General features: G+C 38.6%; 1 protein-coding gene across 1 annotated transcript; it reads left to right on the top strand.

The window, feature by feature from the left end:
• Positions 1-1,880: 1,880 nt before the first annotated feature.
• SH2D1A (SH2 domain containing 1A) lies at positions 1,881-23,009 on the top strand. The gene is made up of 4 exons (XM_065916605.1): positions 1,881-2,101; positions 16,520-16,583; positions 21,260-21,404; positions 22,728-23,009. The coding sequence occupies exons 1-4, from the start codon at positions 1,965-1,967 to the stop codon at positions 22,766-22,768; spliced, it is 387 nt and encodes a 128-aa protein (XP_065772677.1). The 5' UTR covers positions 1,881-1,964; the 3' UTR covers positions 22,769-23,009.
• The last annotated feature ends 840 nt before the right edge of the window (positions 23,010-23,849 follow it).

The following is a 23,849-nucleotide window of genomic DNA, read 5'->3' as shown; positions in this document are numbered from 1 at the left end:
AGATGGAGTCGGCCATAGCAAGTGAAGTAGGAAGATAATGAGACAATCTTGGTTCAGTTCCCCAGAGCCATCCCCCAGTCTGCTGTTTTATTTTATTTTTTTTATTCTTGGTGTGGCAAGTGAATGTAGGAGGCTTATGTTTACAGTTTATCTACCCAAGATGATAGATTCTAAGGTTGAACATGCATCAATCAAGGAGAGTTATTATGAGCTGCCATTTAAATGGTAGAGGGTTGTTTTCAACCCTAGGGGAATGCAAATATCTGGCTTTTGGCATAAGGCAGCTCTGCAACATCTGATCCATCGGTAGGACTAGTGAGGATTTAAAAATTGTTCTCCCTATTGGGATCCCAGATGGGCCAGGCTCTCAAGGAACTAGGTGTGACATTGTTGAAGAGACACAACAGACAACATAATTTCAGCTACTTAAATTTCAGTTTTAAAAAGTATTTTACAGGGACTTTCCTGGTGGTTCAGTGTTTTAAGAGTTCACCTTCCAATGTAGGTGGGTTTGATGAAGATCCCCTGGAGGAGGGCATGGCAGCCCCCTCCAGTGTTCTTGCCTGGAGAATCCCATGGACAGATGAGCCTGGTGGGCTATAGTCCACAGGGTTGCAAAGAATTGGACACAACTGAAGCGACTTAACATACTTGCATGGGGTGCTAAGATCCCAGATGCCTTGCAGCCAAAAAACCAAAGCATAAAACAGAAGCAAGATTATAAAAAATCCCATAAAGACTAAAAATGGTCTACATCAAAAACAATCTAAAAAGAAAAAGTATTTTACACACTCAAAAGAAAAAAACGTAGAAGAGTGTTCCGCTTCAAACATTAAACAAGTTCTTGTTCTAGTGAAAAATGAGGAAGTCTGGGGGAAATATTACTTGACAGCACATCTTAAAATACAAGAGAGAAGGAAATAAAGGTTGAAAGGTTCTAAAAAATTTGATAGCTTAGCATCAACTGAACAAAAACCATATTCTCTATTAACTACAGATGATAAAAGATACAACACAATTATCAACACTCACAATGTGACTTAAAACAAGTTTGATGTCTCAAATGCTAAAAGGTAGGGCCTGCAGGTCAAAAGGCACAGACAAGTCCACATAAAGGCAAAGCACCAATGAAATGATTTATTCTCTCATGAGGCCCATCAAATAGATACATCTGGAACATCTTTGGACCCAGACTGATTTTTTGTACCTCAACCAGCACTTTGGGATCTTGGACAAGAAGGCTGGAAATGTTTGATGTGTTCAGGATCAAGATTGCTGGAGATGACGAGGAGGAGTCAAGAGAGGAGGGGGAGGGCTTGGGGAGGGGAGGCAGCGGATCCCAAGTCCGCTGTTCACGTCCGCCTCTGATTTCCTAGGAGCCTCCTGCCTGTGCCCAGTGGGGATCACCCACTGACAGTCCTGACTTTTGTGTTTTGGTCTCAGAGCTTTTGGGCCTTTCATTCTCCGTCAGTATGTTTCTGCCCCACATGAAGATCAACACAGCTCGCCTGTCTCATTAACCCCCTTGGGGACTCCTTGAGCTAAGTCAGGGTGGCCTTCCTGGGAAGACTGCAAGGACAGAAACATTTACCAGGCATTCGTGTCTGTGTGCATTGGGAGCACAGGCCGCATCCTGCAAGGACCTTCTTGCAATGTCCTTGGAAGGACAGGGAGTCCTCCCCTCTCTGTCCGTCCATCCACCCCAACCCTGCGTGGCGGGGGGCGGAGCAGAGAGGGGAGGGGGGAATCGAACCCTGGGGCAGTAGCCGAGCTGCTAAACTGCTGAGCTGGTTTTCACTGAAGTGCGAGAAGGAGGCTGTGAGGCAGGTAGACAACATCCTGTTGTTGGGGCGCTCCTTTCTCTTTTCTGAACATCTGGCTGAACAGGGAGGCAGGTGGCTGAGTCGTGTCTGGTGGCGGCAGCAGCAGCAACAGCGGCCTTTCTCTGCTCCGGTCCCCCGGCCATGGACGCGGTGGCTGTGTATCACGGCAAGATCAGCCGGGAGACGGGGGAGAAGCTCCTGCTCGCCACGGGCCTGGACGGCAGCTATCTGCTGAGGGACAGCGAGAGTGTCCCGGGCGTGTACTGTCTGTGTGTGCTGTGAGTACATGGCGGGGACCTGGAGCCCCGCTGCCCGCCGCGAGCCTCACGGCCCTCGCTGGCGATGTCTCGCCTGGGCTTCCTGCTCTTCAGAGGCTCCTCTCCAGCGCCTTTGGGGACGGCTGTAGGAATGCTCTTTGCAGTGGAGGGAACGCAGCCTAGAATTTACCTTTGCTGCCAGAAGGACTCAGGCTCCTGGTTTCAGGCTGGACCTCTGGTAGAGGCCAGCAAAGTGGAGGCCTGGGATGAGGCAATGGCCAGATTTAGGGCCGCCAGCTCCTCAGAGGAGAGGCCTCTCTCCCCAGCCCTCTGGCGATGGCTTTCTTTGCAGGTATCTTCCCAAAGGAAGATTTCAAATTCAAGGAGAGCAAGAAGACTAAGAAATGGAATCCTTTAAGACAGCAATACCAGTTAGGTCAGGATGCGGGAGAGAAGGACGTTTCTGAATAAAACCGCCTCTCTGGATTTGCTTAATTAGCTTTCTTTACAGGAGTTGGAGGGGGGTGGGGTTGGGTTTCAGAAATAGGGCCTTTCCGTGATAAACGCTAGGAGACACAATAGTTGTAAAGGGCATGGAGGGAAAACACCCTGGTATGATTCAGCTTTGCCCTTTACCTAAGCATCTCTTGGTCTAAAGCCCCATTTTGAATCAGATGCACCTTCGTCTTTGCTCCAGGGCTCCAGGATCAGGCAGAGCTGAGACCTAATCTTGTGCTAGTCTGATGTGCTAATCTTTGGCAAGTTAACCTCGCAGTCCCTCAGTTTTCTTGTCCAAAAAATGTATAGAATATTACTACCTACCTCATAGGATTGAGCATTAAATGCCGTAATGCACGTAGAAAATTTAGCACTGGACCTAATGCATACTAAGTGTTCAGTAAAAGCAAGCTGTTGTTGTTATTATTTTTTCACTCCCTTTCGATACTTTTTATTATATATATATATTTCAGTCAACATCTTTAAGTACTCATGGGGCATTTCTAAGGAAGTCCCTAGCTCAGTCACTCTTTGTTAGCAGGGTAAAAACACTCATGAAAACAGCAGCCCTATACAGTAACTTCTAGACAGAAACAAAATGAGGGAAGATGCTTGGTTGTAATTTTGGTGGCTGATGATACATGGCAAGATTTTGAAGTTCCTTCTGGGTCATTGATGAGAGATTGTATTGAGCCTGGTGTTAGAGGATTTTCATTGTTTATTGTGATTTTTTAATGGGCAAGGCATATTTGTGGCAACTCTCAGGCCATGCTAAATACGTTTGTTATAAAAGCTTCAAGGGAAATATGTGCAAGCTTATGAATTTCTTGGGCTCAGATTTTAGGTTTTCCTTATATTATTGTTTTTCCAAAGTGAAAACTGGGGTAGATCAGTGAAAGCCAACTTGTATTCCTAGGCTCTTTTCTTATCAATAGAAGGTGGAGGAGTGAGTGGACTGGTGAAAGGAGCTTCTTTAGCAAAGCTCACCAAAGGAGGTAATGGGACCCTCAACCTAGAGGTAAAAATTAAGGTACAAAAAGCCTGGGAAGGGAAGGAAGAGCTGGGGACAGTGCGTGGCAGGATGTTCCTAAGACTTCAGACGCACTGGCCTCTTTGTTGTTTCTCGAGCTTGCCAAGCTGCTCCCTGCTTAGGATCTTCACACTTAACTGTTCCTTCTCCCTCTTCCCTCAGAGAGGACTTCCTTGACTAGCCTCTAAAATAAGTACCTTCTCCCTGTCCCAGTTATAATCTGTCACTTTATTTTTCTTCTGGGACCTTTCAGCTGCCTGACATTTGCTTATCTACTTTTGTCTTGCTGGGCTCTCCTGCTAGAATGTAATCTCTCTGGGGACAGAGACACCATCTCCCACACCAGGAACACAGCCTGGCGTGCAACAGGTATCATGAGGCATGCAATAGGCGCTCAATAAATGTTTTTGAATTAATAAATGAACTGTCAGGGCAAATTCTTTATTGCAGTAGGCTTTTGGGCTGATATCATCAGGAGGCCAGGCTGTGGCCTCTGGGATGTCACTCAACTTCTGTAGGTCTTGGTTTCCGTATTTGTAAAGCAAGAATAGTAATGTGTGCTCTATCTTCTGCAGAAGATTATAGTTGGTAAAAGATGCAAGAGAGAAGGATAATCTTAGCCTATTACTCATATAGGCCAGGACCATGTAAGGAATTAATTTAGGCAGATGGGAAATTCTCAGATTGAGTTTTTTGCCCAAAGTGAATCTTGCCTAAATGCAGTTTTTATGACTCTAAATTCTCCGTGCAAACCTTTTTATGAAGTAGCAGAAAATAATCAGTAAATTGGGAGTCCCCCTAACATATCTTTCTGTGGGCACACTGGGCCTCCAAGTCCTAGAGGGTGATGGCCAGACTGCTGCAGAGGGAAGACACAATGATACATCGCCTTTTATGACAGTTTCTCAGCTTTTTTTTTTGAGCCAAGAATCCCTTCTGATAAACATAAACATTTCATTTCCTCTTTTTTAGTACTACACTGTAGTAACAAAGTCAAATTTTATTTTGAAATAAACCATGTACTCATTTTAAACCAAAACACATATAGTTATGATATACAGTAGAAATAATGTCAATGGTGTCATATATAAATGAACAACAAAGTATAGCTAACAAACATGCATTGACTGTAGTGTTCACTCAAAATAGTTTCTCATTCTGTCTTTGGTTTATTTTCGTTGTCCAAGAAGGTTTGGTTGAGCTTTAGTGTCTGTATTTTTATTGCAGAAAAAACACATTGCATGTGCCTTTCGAGCTGTGGTAAGGTGACTTAGTTGCTCAGTTGTGTCCGACTCTTTGTGGCCACCCTCTGTAGCCTGCCAGGTTCCTCTGTCCATGGAATTTTCCAGGCAAGAATACTGGAGTGGGTAGCCATTCCCTTCTCCAGGGGATCTTCCTGACCCAGGGATCGAACCCGGGTCTTCTGCACTACAGGCAGATTCTTTACTGTCGGAGCCATCAGGGAAGCTGAGCTGTACTTTATACTATACTTTTTCACTAGATTTGCTCCTCTCCCCAGTTCTGAACCCCTGATCATGGCCTTTTCCTCTGGTCGTTTTGGAAAACTGAATGTCAAAAAGTATTAAAGAGATCTTCCATTGATAGGATTGCTCATCTTCATTTAAAGCAAGAAGTTTTTCTTCCAATTATATTCAATAGATAAATCCAGATTTTGGTATAATAAGTCTATTAAAAATAATTCCTAAACACCTATTCACATTATAGAAAAATTTTAAGATGTAGATAATAGAAATGAGAGAAAATCATCTATAGTCTTATAACTGAAAGACATTTATTTTTGAAAATTAAGTGGTTTTTCTTCTATATTTTAATAAAACAAATTGCTTTGTAAACACATGTGCTCTTCTACTACTGTATTCTGCTGCATTTTCCACTTAACTTGAAAAAGGCACGTTTGTATATAATGTTCTTACAAGTGATTTTAAAACATTTTTAATAGTTTCATGGTAGTCCAACCAATCCAACTATATTTTCCTTAACCAGTCATCTATTTTTAGACATATGAATCATTCCATTCTTTTTTTGCTGTCATGAAGTTTGTCATGATTCATATTTCAATCCCTAAAGGTTTCCTCGTATTTATGCTCACTTCCTTATAACACATTTCAAGATGTGCTATTTTTAGATCAGAAAACATGAATAGCTTAAGATTCTTGATGTATACATGATCACCAAATATTTTTTCCCAAGTGGTTATTCCAATTTATATATATGCTTACCAGTACTGCATGAAAGTGTCTGTCTCACTGCATGCTCCCTAGAAATGAGTATTCTTGTTAAAAAAATTCTTGAAATTTGATGTCTCATTCTTTATTTCGTATTTCTTTAACTAGTGATCAAGTATCTATATGGTTGGTAAACTGTTGTCTTTCCTTGCTCATGAATTGACTCTTTGGTGTGTACTTTGCCCATTTAACCATTTGGATCTTACTATTTTTCTGAATATAATATGAGTTTTTATATACTAATCCTTGATCTGATGTATCTTTTCTCAGTTTGGTGTTCGCCATCACTTTTCTTTGACACACAAAAAATTAACATTTTTAATAAAGCCCATCATTCATTTTCCTTGTGTTTGATTTCTCCCTTTGCTTCCCAACATAGAAAGTTCTTTGACTTGCAGAGATGTCCTATAACTTCACTTCAATTTTTGTTTTAAATTTATGATTTGGTTAGTTTATGTTTAACTCTTTAATTCCATTTGGAGTTTTATTTTCACGTGGAGAAAGGATCTAATTGATTTTGTTTCAAAATAGCTAATGATTTATAAACAGAACTTCCATTCCTGATTGATTTATTAACCTAGTTTATCATATGTTAAATTCTTACATATAATAGTTGCTGTTTTGCAGTTATCTGTTTGGATCAATTGGTTTATTCTTGTAATACTAGCTCTGTAGTATGATAATATTTGAATATATTAAAAAATTATTTGCTCTTCTTACCTATTGGTTCCTCAAGATGAAATCTAGAATAATTTTGTTAACTTAAAAAAAATCCCACTGAGGTTATGTTAAACTCATTCATAAGTTAAAGAGGGATTGTCGTCTTTAAAGAATTTAGTTTTTCCATCCAAAAACCTGATCTGTCTCTCCATTTATTAATTTTTTCATTTATATTCATCAACAGAGCTTTATAGTTTTCTTCCCATTGGTCTTGCATATTTTTGTTAGGTTTATTTCTAGTTACTGTGAGTTTGCATGCATGTGTCTATTTTTTTATTTCTATCATAAATGGAAAATTTTCCCACCATATTTTCTTTTGCAACAGAAAGTCTGCTGACTTATGTGTTTTTTCGTATTTATCTAGTATACTAAATGTTCGTATCCATGCAAATAGTTCAAATTCAATTTAATTTTATTCTTTTAGGTTTTCAAGGTATATCAAGTTTCTTTTCACTAAGGTACATGTGAGCCCTCACATTTCTTTCTTTTTCACTCTCAATGTAGACAACCATTGGGAAAGTCCTAAATGCCCACTGGGATAGTTTGATGGAGATAAGAGAAAAATCAATTAAAATATTTAAAATAATTAGTTTGAATAAATAGTTTATTTCTGTACATCTTTCTGTACATATCTGAATTTGCTACTTTTATCTGATGAAAAATTGGGAAGAAGAAATGCTTTTATATTCTTTAGCCTCAGGGACACATGATGAAGTCATTTGACATATGTGTCTTTAGATAAAAGGATAATTATCTTTTTGTCCTTTAAGATTTAAATGATGACTGGGAATAAAGTGCCTGTCAAACAACTGAACTGGAGAAATGGGGGCAGTAACAGGGACAAAAGAAAACTCCAGCTTATCAGTTGTGTTTAAGGGGAACAGAAGAATGAGAAATTATAAAACTTAACGAGTTAGCTTTTGAATACAATTGGCTATGTGTGTTGGTGCCGCATTTATCTTCATGATAATTTAGGCCGCTAGAATTATTTTGGATTATCTGAGTACAATCCATTAACGGCAGAGCAAGCCTGAAGTCCAGTCTAGGATTAAATTTGCAATACACAAGCCTCCAAAAGGACAATTCACAAGCCAATAAATCAAGTGCTGACTCTGGTTGACAACGTAAAATTAAGGTGCAAGATTAGTCTAAAGATGTCATTAGCTTAAAGCAAAAGGGAAGCCTAGGTTGACTCTTTGGGGCTCTCCCTATCTGGTCTTCTATGCTTTAGCCCCTTCCTTTGCTCTTTTTTCCAATCATAAGGCCAAGCAGACTCCTTCCCTTTTTGAGAACTATGCTTTTTTAAAGTTTCTTTTTTTTTTTTTTTGATGTGGACCATTTTAAAAGTCTTTATTGAATTTGTTACAATATGGCTTCTGTTTTATGTTTTGTTTTTTTGGCCATGAGGCATGTGGGATCTTAGCTCCTCTGCCAGGGATTGAACCCTCACCCCCTGCACTGGAAGGAGAAGTTATAACCACTGGACCGCCAGGCAAGTCCTGGCTTTAGGATTCACCTAAAGATCAGTTTGTTCAGTCCCTCTGATGTAAGAGAGAGACAGCACAGAAAAATGGTTAAGAGTTCATGTCTTACAGCCAAACCCTCTGGGTGTGCATCCCAACTGTGGCCCTTACCCGGCTATTTTACCCTGAGCAAGTTACTTAAATTATCCATGGCTCAGGTTTCCTATCTGTGGAAGGGGGAACGGTGATACTAATACTAGTCACCTCATAGAGTTGTGAGAATTCTTGCATGAGTTAACATTTACAAAGTTAATATGTAGTAGGTGTTCATTAATACAAATAAAAAATCTATAAATAATTGTGAGACAAAGTTAGACCTTTGTATGAGTACATAAATAAAGCATTCTGTGGCACTTCAAGGGAAGAAGAGATTATATTCATTGTCATGACTCATCGAAGTTGGTTTTACAGAGTTTTACCATCAAACTTGAAGCTGAATGACTTTCGATGGTTCTGAAAACTCAAATTCACTCTGAAAGAAAGAAGATTGAGGTATAGGAAATTGGAAAACCTCTTGAATCAGAGAACACTCTCAGTAATGATGGCTTTGTATAGGATATCATTCCTTTGGATATAAAAACTCTGAAATAGTTGTTAAAAAATTAGTCACATTATAATTGTGCCTTGGATTTTGCATATAACATTTGTTTGTATAGACATAGACAGCCTGGGCACTAGCTTGTTTTATTTGTGGTGTCATGAAGTCAGGTGTAGCTAAACTTTTTCTTTTGTGTAGCCCTTGAAGTGGTATAAAGAAGGAATTGATGTGGTTTCGTCAATTTTAAAGCAAGATCTGTCCCCAATGCTGACCTTTTGAGAGAATAAGAAATAAGTCAGGTTGCTTTCTTCTTGTCTGTTTCTAACCAGAACACTTTTTTGAGAAAAAAGTGTTGGGGACAGCTTTTTGAATCAGTTTTTGAATCAGTTCTAATGAGATGGATGAAACTGGAGCCCATTATACAGAGTGAAGTAAGCCAGAAAGATAAAGACCAATCCAGTATACTAACGCATATATATGGAATTTAAAAAGATGGTAACGATAACCCTATATGCAAAACAGAAACAGAGACATAGATGTACAGAACAGACTTTTAGACTCTGTGGGAGAAGGCAAGGGTGGGATGTTCTGAGAGAATAGCGTTGAAACGAGGATACTATCAAGTGTGAAACAGATCACCAGCCCAGGTTGGATGCATGAGACAAGTGCTCAGGGCTGGTGCACTGGGAAGACCCAGAGGGATCGGGGTGGGGAGGGAGGCGGGAGGGGGGATCAGGATGGGGAACACATGTAAATCCGTGGCTGATTCATGTCAATGTATGGCAAAAGCCACTACAATATTGTAAAGTAATTAGTTGCCAACTAATAAAAATAAATGAAAAAAAAAAAAGAATTGGGGACAACTTTTGAAAAGATAAAGGCACGTTTTAATATTAGAGTCAACACATGCTTTGTAGTCATTGAAATGCAAAATATTTGTTTTTTTTAAGAAAATTAGTTAATGGCAACAACAAAATTGCTTTCTACCAATTATTAATTTTCTAGATTTTTTTTCTCATGATAAATTTAAAATTCCAGGCTTATCAACATGTGTGACTAACAGTTTGATGCAGGAAGGAAGTTAAAATTACAGTGTATTTGGGACTTCCCTGGCTGTCCAGTGGTTAAGACTCTATGCCCCCAATGCAGGGGGCACAGGTTTGATCCCCTGGCTGGAGAACTAAGATCCCACATGTATCACAGCTTGCCACCTCCCCAAAGACTACACTACTACATTCTTGGTTTGTCTATATTAATAGGGAGTCAGAGGAAAAGTAATCCTCAAGGGATGTCAGTCAGTTCAGTTCAGTCACTCAGTTGTGTCCGACTCACTGCGACCCCATGGACTGCAGCACACCAGGCCTCCCTGTCCATCACCAACTCCCGGAGCCTGCTCAAACTCAAGTCCGTTGAGTCGGTGATGCCATCCAACCATCTCATTCTCTGTTGTCCCCTTCTCCTCCTGCCTTCAATCTTTCTCAGAATCAGGGTCTTTTCCAATGAGTTAGTTCTTTGCATCAGGTGGCCAAAGTATTGGAGTTTCAGTTTTTTAAAATGAACAATATTTTTCTAATTTGTGATTTGCTTAGGTTAGATTTTTAAAACTTCAAATTGTAATTTCACTTTTGTTTATTTAAAAAAATGTTATTAGTCAGTTGTATAACATTGTAAGGAAAATTAAGAGACCTCCCTGGTGGTCCACTAGGTAAGACTCCCATTGCAGGGAGTACAGGTTTGATCCCTGGTCAGGGAATGCCATGGCATGGCCAAAAAAGAAAAAAAGGAAAATTAATATGCAAAGGTGTATTTATGTTAATTTAAATTTGCATTTATATACATACAGAGATAGTTTTGAACAGTAATCAGAGTGGCACCTTTCTCTCCTTGTGTCCACTTTTTTCACATACCATCATTTTATATTGACGTGGTCCATGTGCTTAAAATTTTTTGAAAAATATAGCTCTCTAATATCTTTGAACTTTTGTGTAGTTTTGAACCATTCTTTCTGCTGCCATTTCTTAATATTGAGTTACATGTCTTAGGTTAATTCCGTTTTTTCACTATTAAAATAGAACTCCTATGAAAATCTTGGTCAAATTGCTTTTTCCATTTCATTCCTTAGTGCAGATGAAGATAAGGAAGGTCATTAGGTCAAAAATACGCAGTTTTATAGCTCTTGTTATAACTTGGCAATTTATTCCCTAAAACAGTGATTTTTCAGTGGATGGGGAGAGAGCATGTATAGTTTGGAAAAGAGAGAATCCATATTTTAGTTTACTTTTACATTATAAGATTACTATTTCTTAATATAAGCTACAGAAAACAAAACTGTGAAATTTTGTTGGGGAAGAAAGAGTAAGAAGTTCAGAAACACTGTTCTATGAAGACTGAAGCCCTTGAAAAAGCTTCAGCTTATATTTAAATAAAAGTTCATTCTGAAAACATAGACTGAGTGACTATGGGGGTGGCGGCACAGATGCGCCCAAGGTGAGTGAAAGAAGCCAATGAGGTGTCAGCATTTTCCATGCATTTTTAATCAATCCTTCTGTAACTTTAATGTGCCTACAAATCATCTGGAAATCTTGTTAAAATTTCAGATTCTGACTCAGCAGTTCCAGAGTGGGCCCGAGATTCTACATTTCTAGCAAGGTCCCAGGGACCTGCTATTACCCTGGGAATATAATTTGAATCGCACTGTTTTAAATCTCTTCCATCAGTGGTATATGAGAGTATATTCATGAGAGTTGGCTACAGGAGATCTTTGATCAATTACTCCAGCAACTTGGAAGTGGAAGAGATGAAATGCTGGCTTGTTTGAGGGGGGAGACAATTTTGCTCATTCAGAAATCGAAGGAGCTGGGGCGTAGGAGACTGTTAAAGTTGGATGGGTTGATCACAAGGAGTTTTATGTGCCACTAACATCAGGTTGTTCAAGACTGAAGAGGTAAGGACTTTTGAAGTGGTACTCAGGTTCCTGCTTCTTAACTGAAAGTGCGATAAGATCAGATTCGTTAGGAAACAATTTTCAAAACAGACTCATTTATTTTGACTAAATGAGGCTGAATGATAGTAGAGAGATAGATTCATTGTATCTTTTAGAAAACCATTGTTTGAGAAAGTAGAAAACCAGTTGCCTATGATTTTGCTTGCCCTGTTGCTGAGATTTTAAATAATTAATTTCCAGAACACCTTTAATGATACTGAATTATTGCCATTAATCACTTTCCATAGGGAAAATGGAACTAAATAAAGGCCTATGCTATTTCCCTGCTCCTACCTCCATTTTCCATTTTTTCTTTTTTCTTTTTTGGTGGCATGCGGAGTCTTAGTTCCCCCACCAGGGATTGAATCCAGGCCCCTGCAGTGAAAGCAGTAAGTCCTAGTCACTGGACTGCCAGGGAACTCCCTGCTGTGTAACTTTAAGAAAACCACTTAAAGCTTTATGTTTGGAGTTCTCATAGTGAAAAATGGAAATCGAAGTGCTTGCCTTGTTCCCTGTAGAGTACTTACTGAAATCAGTGGATTTTGAGGTACATTTCAATTGATTAAAAAAGCAAAAGGCTTTACAATGTAATCTTTTATATTTGTTTAGCATATTATATGTGCTAAATAGTATATTATATGCATATATCAAGCTATTTTATACATGATGTAAATATTCTGGCAAATCTTTATAACAAAAATGAAACATTTCCTGTAATCGCAGCAGCAAATTAAATTGACCCTTTTTTGGATTTCACAAATTGAATGAACCTGACTAAAGTGTTTTAGACCTAATTTTTTTTTATCCCTTAGGTAATAGTACTCTTGGATATTGATTAAAAATACAGTAATTTAATCCACATATTTAAAGACTTTTTAGTTCTATAAGCGATTAATGATAAGTGAGGTCAATTACTCCAGGGTGACCCTGTTTGAGATACTTTAGATTCCTTAGGTTCTTTTAGATTTAAACACATTTATTTTTACCAAAGTTTAATATGTATTCTAATCAAAGATATATTTTGACCCAAACTTGTGCCAAAGAATAGCAATCAGAAAATGTCTGAAATAAAACATATTCAGATTCATAATTTGAAATGATTCAGCATAAAGTTTACTGTACTTTTCTAGGAAGCAAAGGTTTGTGAGGCAAATTAAATACCAGTACCATATATACTGGGGCTTCCCTGATAGCTTAGATGATAAAGAATTCGCCTGCAATGCAGATGACCCAGGTTTGATCCCTGGGTTTGGAAGATCCCCTGGAGAAGGGAATGGCTACCCACTGCAGTATTCTTGCCTGGAGGATCCCATGGACAGAGGGGCCTGGCGGGCTATAGTTCATGGGTCGCAAAGAGTCAGACACGACTGAGTGACTAAGCATGCATGCATATACTATATATGCTAAAATATAGTAAATAAGTTATATCCATTACAGGGTGGAAATCAAAAGCCAGGGCTCTAGAGTCAAAGAGGTCTGATTTAAAGCCCCAAAGAGGTCTGATTTAAAGTGCTTGATTTGTAGTGTGGCTTTGGTTACTTAACTTTTCAAAGTTTCAGTTTCCTCATCTATAAAATCAGTTTCACAATATAAAGCTCATAGGATTACTGTGGGGCCCAAAAGAGATAATGTATGTGCTGTGGGCTGAATTGTGTCCTTGTCAGACTCCTATGTTGAAGTTCTAACTCCCAGTGTGGATGTACTTGGAGATAGGGCCTTTAGGAGGCAATTTAGGTTAAATGAGATCGTGAGGGTGCGGCTCTAAGTCAATAGCATCTTGGCCTTAGAAGAAGAGAGACAGGTGGGGGTGGGGATCGGGACGGGGAACACATGTAAATCCATGGCTGATTCATGTCAATATATGACAAAACCACTACAATATTGTAAAGTAATTAGCCTCCGACTAATAAAAATAAATGGAAAAAAAAAAAAAAAGAGAGAGACAGCACCCTCTCTCAATGAATGCACCCAAAGAAAAGGTCGTGTTGTCTACCAGGCCAGAAAAAAGGGCTTGGAATGAAACCTATGTTGCTGACACCTTGATCTTGTACTTCCAGCCTCCAAAACTATGAGAAAGTAAATTTCTTTTGTTTAAACCACCCAGTCTATGGCATTTTGTTATGACACCCCAAGCAGACTAGTACAGATTTTGGTACTGAGAAGTCTAGTGGTGTTGTAACAAACACCTAAAAATGTGGAAGTGGCTTTGGAGCTGGATCATGGGTAGAGACTAGAGTAGTTTGGAGATGCATGCTAGAAAAAACCTACATTGCTGTGAACACAGTGTTGGTAGAATGATGGATGTTAAAGGTTATTCTGATGAGGTCTCAGGTGAAAATGAGAAATGTGTTGTTAGAAGCTAAAGGAAAAGCCATCCTGACTATAAATGGCAAAGATCTTGGCTGAACTGTGTTCTAATATTTTGTGGAAGGTAGAACCTGAAAATTGGATATTTAGCTGTGGAGATCTCTAAGCAAGGTGTTGAAAGAATACCTTGGTTCCTCATGACTACATATGATAAAATGCAAAAGGAGAAAGATGAAGCAAAGAAGGAGTTGTTAAGCAAAAAGAAACCAGAATTGAAAGATTTGGAAAATTCTCAGCCCACTCATACGGCAAAAAATGAGGAAGCTTGGTCTGGAGAGAACACCACGGGAGTGGCTGGACAATTGCTTCCTAAGTAGATTACTCACGATGTTAACTGGTCATCTCAGCAGAAGCCGGGAATAGAGTTTGGACCGAAGCATCAGCGACACTGTCAGTTTGGACCAAAGGGAACATGATAGGGCAGCAGAGCAATTTGGCTGCAAAAATGCATTATCTTTCAAGAAAATGGAAAGATGATCTTGAAAGCGTTTCAGAGATCGTCAGGGCTGCCACTCCCAACACAGCACCAGAGTGCATAAGCCTAGGAGGGCAAGCTCACTTTCACCTAAATTTCCAAGGCAAAATCAGTGGCCAGCAGAGCCCGGTGGGCAGGGCTGCTGCAGCAGAGCCACGGGGGTGACAGTGCCACCCAGTGGGGCTGGAGGGTAGAGCGTCAATTCAAAAAGGATTGTTCTCAAGCATTAAGATCTAATGGAATTTGCCTTATGAAATGTTGCACATTTGGGGGACATGTTACCCCTTTCCTCCTGATATCTCCTTTTTGGAATGAGAATATCTGTCCTATGCTTGCCTTGCTGTGTTTTGGAAGCATGTGACTTGTCTGGTTTCATAGGTTCACAGCTGGAGAAGAATTTTGACTCAGGTGCCGTCAAACCTCCCTAGATGATATTTAGATGAGACTTTGGGTTTTATTTAGACTGTAGAGTTTATGCTGGAATGTATTGAAGACTTTTGAGGCTGTTGGGATGGAATGAATGTATTTTACATGAGAGAAGGTGTGAATTTGGGGGTGCCAGTGTTGGAATACTATGAACTAAATTATGTCCCCCTCCCCTCAAATTCATATGTTGAAGCTTAACCCCCAAAGTGGCTATGTTTGAAGATAGGCCTTTAGGATGTAATTAAGGTTAAATGAGGTTGTAAGGGTGAGGCCCCAACCCAATAGGATTGGTGGCCTTTTAAGAAGAGAGATCTTCACCAGCCCAGGCTGGATACGTGAGACAAGTGCTCAGGCCTGGTGCACTGGGATGACCCAGAGGGATGGGATAGAGAGGGAGGTGGGAGGGGGGATCGGGATGGGGAATACTTGTAAATCCATGGCTGATTCATGTCAATGTATGACAAAAACCACTACAATATTAAAAAAAAAAAAGAAGAGAGATCTTTTTTTACACACACACACACATACACACACACACAAGGAAAAGGTAACGTGAGCACCCAGCAAGAATGTGGCTGCCTACAAGGCAAGATAAGACGTCTCAGAATAAAACCTATGTAGCTGGCACCTTGGTCTTGGATTTCCAGCCTCCAGGACTGTGCAAAGAAAAATTTCTTTTGTTTAAGCCATACAGACTATGGTATTTTGCTGTATATGTCTGAGCAAACTAATACAGCATGTAAAACTCTTGGCATGTAGTAGAAATCAACTATACAGATATGCAATATGCATATATACTGAATAATTGGGGATAATATTTACCCCATCTAAAAGGACAAGCTGATTTCAAGTACTTTGGCAGGACTCCTTTTTAATTCAAATTATTAGTACTATATTATAAAGTTACATAGTAAGAGTAACATCATAGGGATATAGCACATTTATTGTATTTATAATTAATATCATTACTATTAATTTAGGTAGGCTTCATAGTACCTTAGCCCAGTGAAATGTTTTCACCTTAAGGCTCAATATGTACTTAAAAAGTAATATAACTAGACTTTGTTGAATCTATGTAATAATTTGTCATTGTGTGCGTGCTCCATCACGTCTGACTCTTTATGACCCCAGGGACTGCACCCCACCAGGCTCCTCTGTTCATGGAATTTTCCAGGCAAGAATATTGGAGTGGGTTGTCATTTTCTACTTCAAGGGATCTTCCTGACCCAGGGATCGAACCCACATCTCTTGTGTCTCCTGCATTGGGAGGTGGATTCTTTACCAACTGTGACACCTAGGATGGCTTAATAATTTTTCATTTTTACCAATTACAATAGGTCTCTAGTTTCTTTCTGTCCCAGCAGTCTCTCAACTTGACAAGTCCTTAGGAGTGTGAGTGCCCTCATTTAAAAAAAAAAAAGTAAAGATAAAGAAGGCTTACTGGAAACTGTGACTAGCTAGATATAATGTGTGAGCAAGTTAGATTTCCCAGGCTTTTATTTCTATGAATGACTTGGTGCCATATACGTGTGCCCCAGTATATGTATATTTATATGTAATAGTTAAAGCTCAAATTTAGAACACCCATTGTTCTTTTGGAATTTTTCAGTAATGAAAGTTTATTCTTTCACAGGTATCAAGGTTACATTTATACATACCGAGTGTCCCAGACAGAAACAGGTTCTTGGAGTGCCGAGGTATAGCTCTTTTATTTATTTTTGCTTCTGGGGGTATTGGGGAGCCATTTGACTTTTACATTGCTTTCACAAAAGAGCCATCAAATCCTACATTCCCCAAATATTCCTCCAATTCAAATCACTAATGCTCTAATCCAAAATTGTTCATCGATCATTAAAAAAAAATTTTTGGTCCCAGTTCTGTTTAGCCACCATTGTATGGAGTGTCTGACTTTGGAGGAAAGATAAGAAAGCTAAAGGATTGTGTTAAAAGTTTTAGTACCTAAGTGAAATTTTAGAAAATTTATCAAAAATATATAAAAGAATCAAATCTACAATTATTTACTAAATAATACTAACACAAGTGGTTCTGTGGGGGATCAAACAACATAACTCCTGTTTTCTAAGAGCTTATAAGACCCTTGAGGTGATACCAAATGGATTCAACAGCAATGTGAGAGCCTGGTGTTTGCTGTCAGGTTGATCTGGGTGCACGTCTTGTCCACCCTCACCCCGTTTCTGAGAGGTCTCTGACCTTGGGTAGGTTACTTAACTTTTCTTTGAACGAGTTTCTTCATCTGTAAAATAAGGCTAAAAATAGTCGCTTACTCATAGTATTCATTTTGAAGATTAAATGAGATAATTTCCTTACAGGAAAGCTCTTAGCCACAGGCCTAACTAGCAAAGCCCTCAACAATGGGAACTCACCCAAGTTGCTGAATGGCGTGATTATATACAGTTAAGTGTTACACATTATCTACCATAAAAGTTTGAAGAATAGAGGATTTTCCAAGTATTAGGGTAATCAAGGCTGCTCTACTTTGGTGACAGGACTCCCCGCTGAGCCATATGGAAGGACAAGGATAGGTGGGAAGGAGAGCGAGGGAATATAGTAGCTTTCGAGCTATGCTCTGCAAAATCCTAAGGTCCTTCCATCTGGGTGCCTTGGAGTTGCCCAAGGGGTTATAGGAGGAGAGGAGAATGTGTGGGTATGCTTTGGGTCCCCAATTTGTCTTTAATCTGAGCAGCTCTTTATTTTGCTTAGCAAGTGGGGCTCTGAGAAAGATTTCATTAGAAAAATGGATTCTGATGGCTTTGAAAAATTTGAAAGTCACTGTGCCATTGCAAGAAATGCCTAGAGAGTGGATCTCTTTCTACCTACCAGGGTAATATATTACCCTGCTGTCAAAATAGAGGTCTCTGCAATGGAAACTTCTGACTTCAAATGATTTCTGACTCTTATATAAAAACAGTCTGTCTTTATAATGAAAGCACTTCATCATGAGCTGTTTGAAAACGTAAATGCTAATATCAACCTCTATTAACAACACATTCTATGCATTTAAGAAACTCTAAAGACTAGACTTAAAAAAATTAAAATAGTGCTTACCTTTAAAGATGCATCAGTAAACTAGAAAGCACAAATTGCACACTACAAATGTTTTGAACTACTGAGATAAATTAGGGCAAGTTTTCAAACACGTTGTTGCTTTATATCAGGATAATTAATGCCATGATACTAATTAGAAGAAAAGCAGTACTATCTCTAATCAGAACTGTTTATACCTGTTTATTTTAAAAAATTCTCTGCATCACTGCAGAGATGGTTGAATAGGAAATGAAATTTAATTTATTATGAGGAATTGTAGCATTTGATACAAACATATATATGTGTATATAATTTGACCAGAAATAGCCCTTCTCCCTAGAGAAGTAGCCTTCTGCTTCTGAAGAATATTCTGTATGAAAAGGATCTTAAATTAGTAGGGTTTAGCTAACCTTTTGTTTTAATTCATTTTCTTCCATTTCAAGTATAACATCACACGTGGAGTGTTACATGTTTGTGATCACGTTAGGAAAGAAAAGGCTTATTGAACACAAATGCTCTCTCATTCTGTTGTCTGGTCTGACCCGTTAATCTAATAATATTGTAATTATCTGCACCAAGAGAGCAGAAGATTGGCATGTTTTCTCCAAAGGGAAAACAGTTTAAAAAAAAACAACTCTAGATTTATTTTTGAAATGCATTGCATTTTCCCCTATCTACTAAATTTGCCTTCTTAGTTACATTTTTCTTAAGGTGAATATTAAACTAGTGTGTATTCTCAGAGCTCATATCACCTGTCTGGAAGAAATTTCTCTAGAGCATATTGAAGACCAGCTGTGATCCAAAACATGTTTCCATGGATAACTAAGAGATGACAGTATGGGAAATGTGCAAATTTGAACAATAGCTGAGTTCAGTGACAGGATGGGAGATGTCAGTGGTATAATTCTTGTGGTAAATGTATTTTCAAAATTGGGTAAATAACAGATATTTATATTGCTTTTTGGAACAATGCTTTAGTTTGCTACCCTGCAGGAAAAATCTTGACAGTAGCACTTCATCTTCTGTGCAAGGATTACGCTAGAAATCGAGGTATGTCTGCGATTTGTTTCAAAGAGTGGAGTAAAATTGAACCCTGGATCCACTCAATTATGAAAGACAAATATGATGTGAATTTCTCATTTTAGATAGAATTTTAGGTTTTATCATTGCCCAGTGTATTAATTTATCTCGTGTGACTCAGGGTAAAATTGAGGCAAATTGTTAATTCAGAGAATTCTACAGACAGTCACCCATCGTTTATTAATATGTACATTGTCTGTGGTACATTATAAGAAATGTACTAACACCCCTCTGCTGACTTCAGTGCTTTTGGGCTTTTTTGGATGTTTGATCATCAGTGGATCAGTAGACGTTAAATAATTTCACTTATTGACCTAAGCAAAGCATTATAAATTCGGTCACTTATCTGCCGGTGTAACATTGCATGCCAAATTTCAATTGCTTTTTTACATCCCGTGCTATTATTCCTCCCTGTTAGCGTGGATAATCAAGGTTAACTGCATATAAATCCCCATACAAAAGATGCTTCTGTTGATAAATGGTTTTACAAGCCACAAGAACAGGTGAAAAAATGTGTGGTTTGAAATCTTTCCATACCGGGGGAGTGTATAGTTTCTCTTCTGGTCTGTGACTCTAACCTCACTAGAACCTATTTTGTCTAGTCCTAATCTGAGAGGAAAAGCACTGGGTCCTGGGATCTAGGGCCAGTTCTGCCTCTGGTTATCTGTGTGACTTGGGCAAGCTGAATTATCTCTTTGTATTTTCATTTTCTTATCTGTCAAATGGGAGTAACCAAATCATCCAAGAACAGCCAGTCTGTCAAATAGTGGGGGCAAGAGATGGGAAAGAGCTTTGAAAATGAAAAAGTACTCTAAGGAAGATACAAGAAGTTTATCTTGTGCCTACAGCCTGCCTTTGTCATTTGGAGATTCTATCCTGGAGCTAAGGAACTCTAGGACTTCTGTAAGAATCCAAGGAATTTTGGACTCCTGTAAGAATGGCCACGTTCTTTTGGATGAAGTTTCAAGAGAATTCTGGAAAGGTGTTTTGAACATAAGGGTAGAGCTGAGTGAGAGAGTATTCTACATCTACTGAGTAGCTATGTGGGCCTCTGAGTGGACACTTATTTAAAACTGTTAATAAAAAATAAATAAAAATAAAACTATTAATAAAAAGAACTTTTCAGTGTTTTCAATGAAAAACTATTTACCCCAATGTAGGAAATGACCAAGAGTTGCAGTGGATAGGGTATCTTCAGCATTTAGTCTAGCTGACAGAAGTCTGTCTGCCAGCCTTCCTGTTTTCTCATTAAACGCTAACAAATGAACAGCTCCCACCTCAAAAATTTTCCAGATGGAAGAGCTGAAAAACAGCTTTCTAAAAAAAAAAAAAAAAAAAAAAAAAACTCGTCATTGTTCAATCGCTTATAGCAATACTATTTTATTTTATGTAAAATGACAGTTTTGAGCGGATGTCTAAAGCTTGACTCATAAGCTTTTGCAGGAAATTGTTGTGGATTTCAAGTAGTGTCTTTACAAGAGAATTGATGTCAGGAAAGGAGTACATTTTAATAGTCACCTGCAAATAATGATCCCTTCAAAACCAACCAGATAAATAAATAAAGGTGACCTCAGAGAGTCTTTTCATTTTCATGTCATAGAGAACACCTTGTCAAGTGAAGTGTTGATGGAGGGAACAATTTGGGGGAGGATAGGGACGTTTCCCAAGCAGGAAAAAATTGAATGTGAAGGATGAGGCAGGACAGATTGTGGAGTCAGAGTATGAGGACTAACTAGCCCTGCATTTAAAATGCAATTTTAAATTTCCTGTGTAGCATTTTACATTGTGGAATGATGACAGGGAAAATGGGTGTTTGTTTTGTTTGCTTTTAAAATTTTTCTTGGTTCTTTAGGCTTTTTATTAATGATCTGTAGGATCTGTGTTTTTTCCCCTGTTTAATTTCATCCTCTCCATTGGTGAATTCATTGTGGGTAATGGCTTCCCTTAGAGGTTTGGGATGTATGAAGGGTAGCAGGTGGGAAGGGCAGGGTGATGAGCGGGGGCTTGTACAAACTGATACCACCCTCGGGAGAACTGAAATGACAGCTCATTAGCTCCTCTTGCAGGGCAATTCAGCCAACCAAAGTGAGCTCTTCTAGAATGTTGTTTTTCCTGCTTCCTTCTGTTTTCAAATATTTGAATAAGTTACACAAATGTTACCTCTCTCGGCATCCCTTATACATTTTGTAGGCCCTTTTTGTATAATTATGAGGTAGATGAATAATCTGCTTGACCTTTTATTTTCCAGACAGCACCTGGGGTACATAAAAGATTTTTCCGGAAAATAAAAAATCTCATTTCAGCATTTCAGAAGCCAGATCAAGGTATTGTAATACCTTTGCAGTATCCAGTTGAGAAGAAGCCCTCAGCTAGAAGTACACAAGGTGCTACAGGTATGGCTTACTGTCCTTCTTTGATAGGCTTTGGAAGCTCAGGGCTATGAGTAGACCCTAGTCATAAACATATAGTTCTGTAAGAAAAATACAAGCAAGGAGATCAAACCAGTCAATCCTAAAGGAAATCAACCCTGAATGTTCATTGGAAGTACTGATGCTGAAGCTCCAGTACTTTGTCTACCTGTTGCGAAGAGTCGACTCATTGGAAAAGACCCTGATGCTGGAAAAGATTGAGGGCAGCAAGAGAAGAGGGCACGAGAGGATGAGATGGTTGGATGGCATCAAAGGACATGAGTTGAGCAAACTCCGAGAGATAGTGAAGGACAGGAAAGCCTGGCGTGCTGCAGTCCATGGGGTCACAGAGTCGGATGAGACTGAGCAACTGAACATCAAAGAAAAATGCAACGAGAAAGTAGATGGAGCCGACAGCCCAACTGAGGGGAGGCTGTTCCTATGCTATTGGATTTCCACATGCTATACTATGAACTCTTAATAAAACTCTGCAGAAACGTAAAAAATACTATGAGCCCACAACATTTTCATCTCTCTTTTCCCATCTTGTTTTCCCAAGCCTATTTTGTGGCTCCATAAGTACCATTTCACTTCACGAAACCAGACACAAATCATTTGAAATATAAGACAATTCCGAGTACATCTGGGCTTGTTCTTTATCTTTACTTAGCAGATAGTGTTCTCCCTTCAGGTGTGGAAAGGCTAATGTTAGGTTGGTCCATGTGAGCCTGATTTCTGGATTTGTGATGCTTGAATTAATAAAATTTTATTGTAGCAAAGGAAAGGAAGTTAGTCGACTTTATTATTCCTCTAGTGCAAGTTGTTAAATCTCTTGAGCAAAGCCATTTTAGTGGATATGTCAAGCTAATGACCGAACACTAGCCAATGTCTTCAGCTGTCAGATTTGTGATAGCTGACATCTATTGAAAGGGGTTAATCATTTGTCTGAAGTAAGAGGATACATGTTGATTGAAACAATTTAAATATTTATGATAAAATTAAATGAGTTGTTATTTCAGTTTTTGACAGGACCCAAGCTCAGGCATAAACTGACAATTAGACTCAAGTGGTGAATTAAATTGAGTAGTTAGCTTTTTGAAAAGAAATGTAAATAGAATTCCAATTTACAAATTGGCTCAGTATTCTATTCTCTGTAACAGTTTTAAATACTAGTTGCTTGAACTAGATCATGGGAATGTATCTTTGTGAACTTTATGCAGTGGGAAATTTTATAAGTTTGAGTTAACTTGTAATTTTAATAGCTTGTAAATTTACCTTTCCTTGATTTTTGTTATTGTTTTTCTTCAGGAAGGAGAGACGATCCTGATGTCTTCCTGAAAGCACCATGAAGAAAAGGAAAACACACCTTGTACTTTATTTTCAATAATTTAAATATATGCTAAGTCTTATATATAATAGATAATACAGTTCAGTGAGCTACAAATGTATTTCTAAAGCCATCAGAGCCCTGTAATGGAAGCATCTAGCATGATGTTAAAGCTGAAATGGACTTTTCGGATAATGAGGGGCTTTGAAATGAGGATTGGGGAAAAATAATTCCACAGATTATTTTCAGTTATTATATTTACAAATGGGAAACGATTTAAAAAATAATGATACTTTATAAAAGATTAATGTCATTTCTTGCCAAATATAAATAAAAATAATCCTCAGTTTTTCTCAAAAGCACCATTTTTAGTGAAATATTATTTGATAGCTACTGATTTGAAAATGTCTTGCTTGATTATATGGCAGGAAGCTGGTTCGTGTCCTTCATCTTTGATACGTGTGGTTCTACATTAGGTATTATGTTCTCCACTAGCTATGATGTTGTAGGCTCTTTGGGGATTTTTGAAGCTGTGCCCTGTGTGTTGAAAATAAGTTCCAGATAAACAGTGAAGAATTTCTCTTTAATTCTGAAAGCAACCTTCTTGCCTAGTCTTACCTGGTGTTCTGATGTTGGACAGTAAAATCCACAGACCAGTCTGGAGTTTAAAAATCTTGTAATTTAAAATATACTCTAAATGTTTACTATATTTGATGCTATAGGATTTGAAATTATATTACAAATCCGATGAAGTGGGCTTTACTTTTTTTCATTTACCTCTACCGCAGTAGTTGCCACTCCATGTAAAACCTCATTTTGAAAGCGAGCTTTAGCAGTTGCGGTTCATTGGCCGTGGCTCGTGAGCAGCTGAGTTACAAGCTGTCTCCTATGAGGTGACCAGACAAGACCATCAGAAGCTTACAGGTTACATTAATTTTTAACAATTCCAAGTGATTGCAACCTAAGTGAGAGCCAAGATTTTACAGTGTTGGATACTGGTATTTTCTTCTCATATTTATATTTTCACGACTCTTGCAATTCGATTATATGTCAAGTTGCTTCAGGGCTCAGAGAATTCATTCATTCAGCAAACACAATAGGTA

Source organism: Muntiacus reevesi, chromosome X, assembly GCF_963930625.1.
Source record: "Muntiacus reevesi chromosome X, mMunRee1.1, whole genome shotgun sequence".
NCBI lineage: Eukaryota > Metazoa > Chordata > Mammalia > Artiodactyla > Cervidae > Muntiacus > Muntiacus reevesi.
The sequence above is the reverse complement of the archived record's forward strand: the minus strand, read 5'-3'. Positions and strand labels throughout refer to the sequence as shown.

Bases quoted from the DNA above. Each gene is read 5' to 3' on its own strand.
- SH2D1A (XM_065916605.1), top strand. From the start codon at position 1,965: ATGGACGCGGTGGCTGTGTATCACGGCAAGATCAGCCGGGAGACGGGG. The intron at 2,102-16,519 runs GTGAGTACATGG...ATTCTTTCACAG, and splicing joins GTGTACTGTCTGTGTGTGCT to GTATCAAGGTTACATTTATA. The intron at 16,584-21,259 runs GTATAGCTCTTT...TTTATTTTCCAG, and splicing joins CAGGTTCTTGGAGTGCCGAG to ACAGCACCTGGGGTACATAA.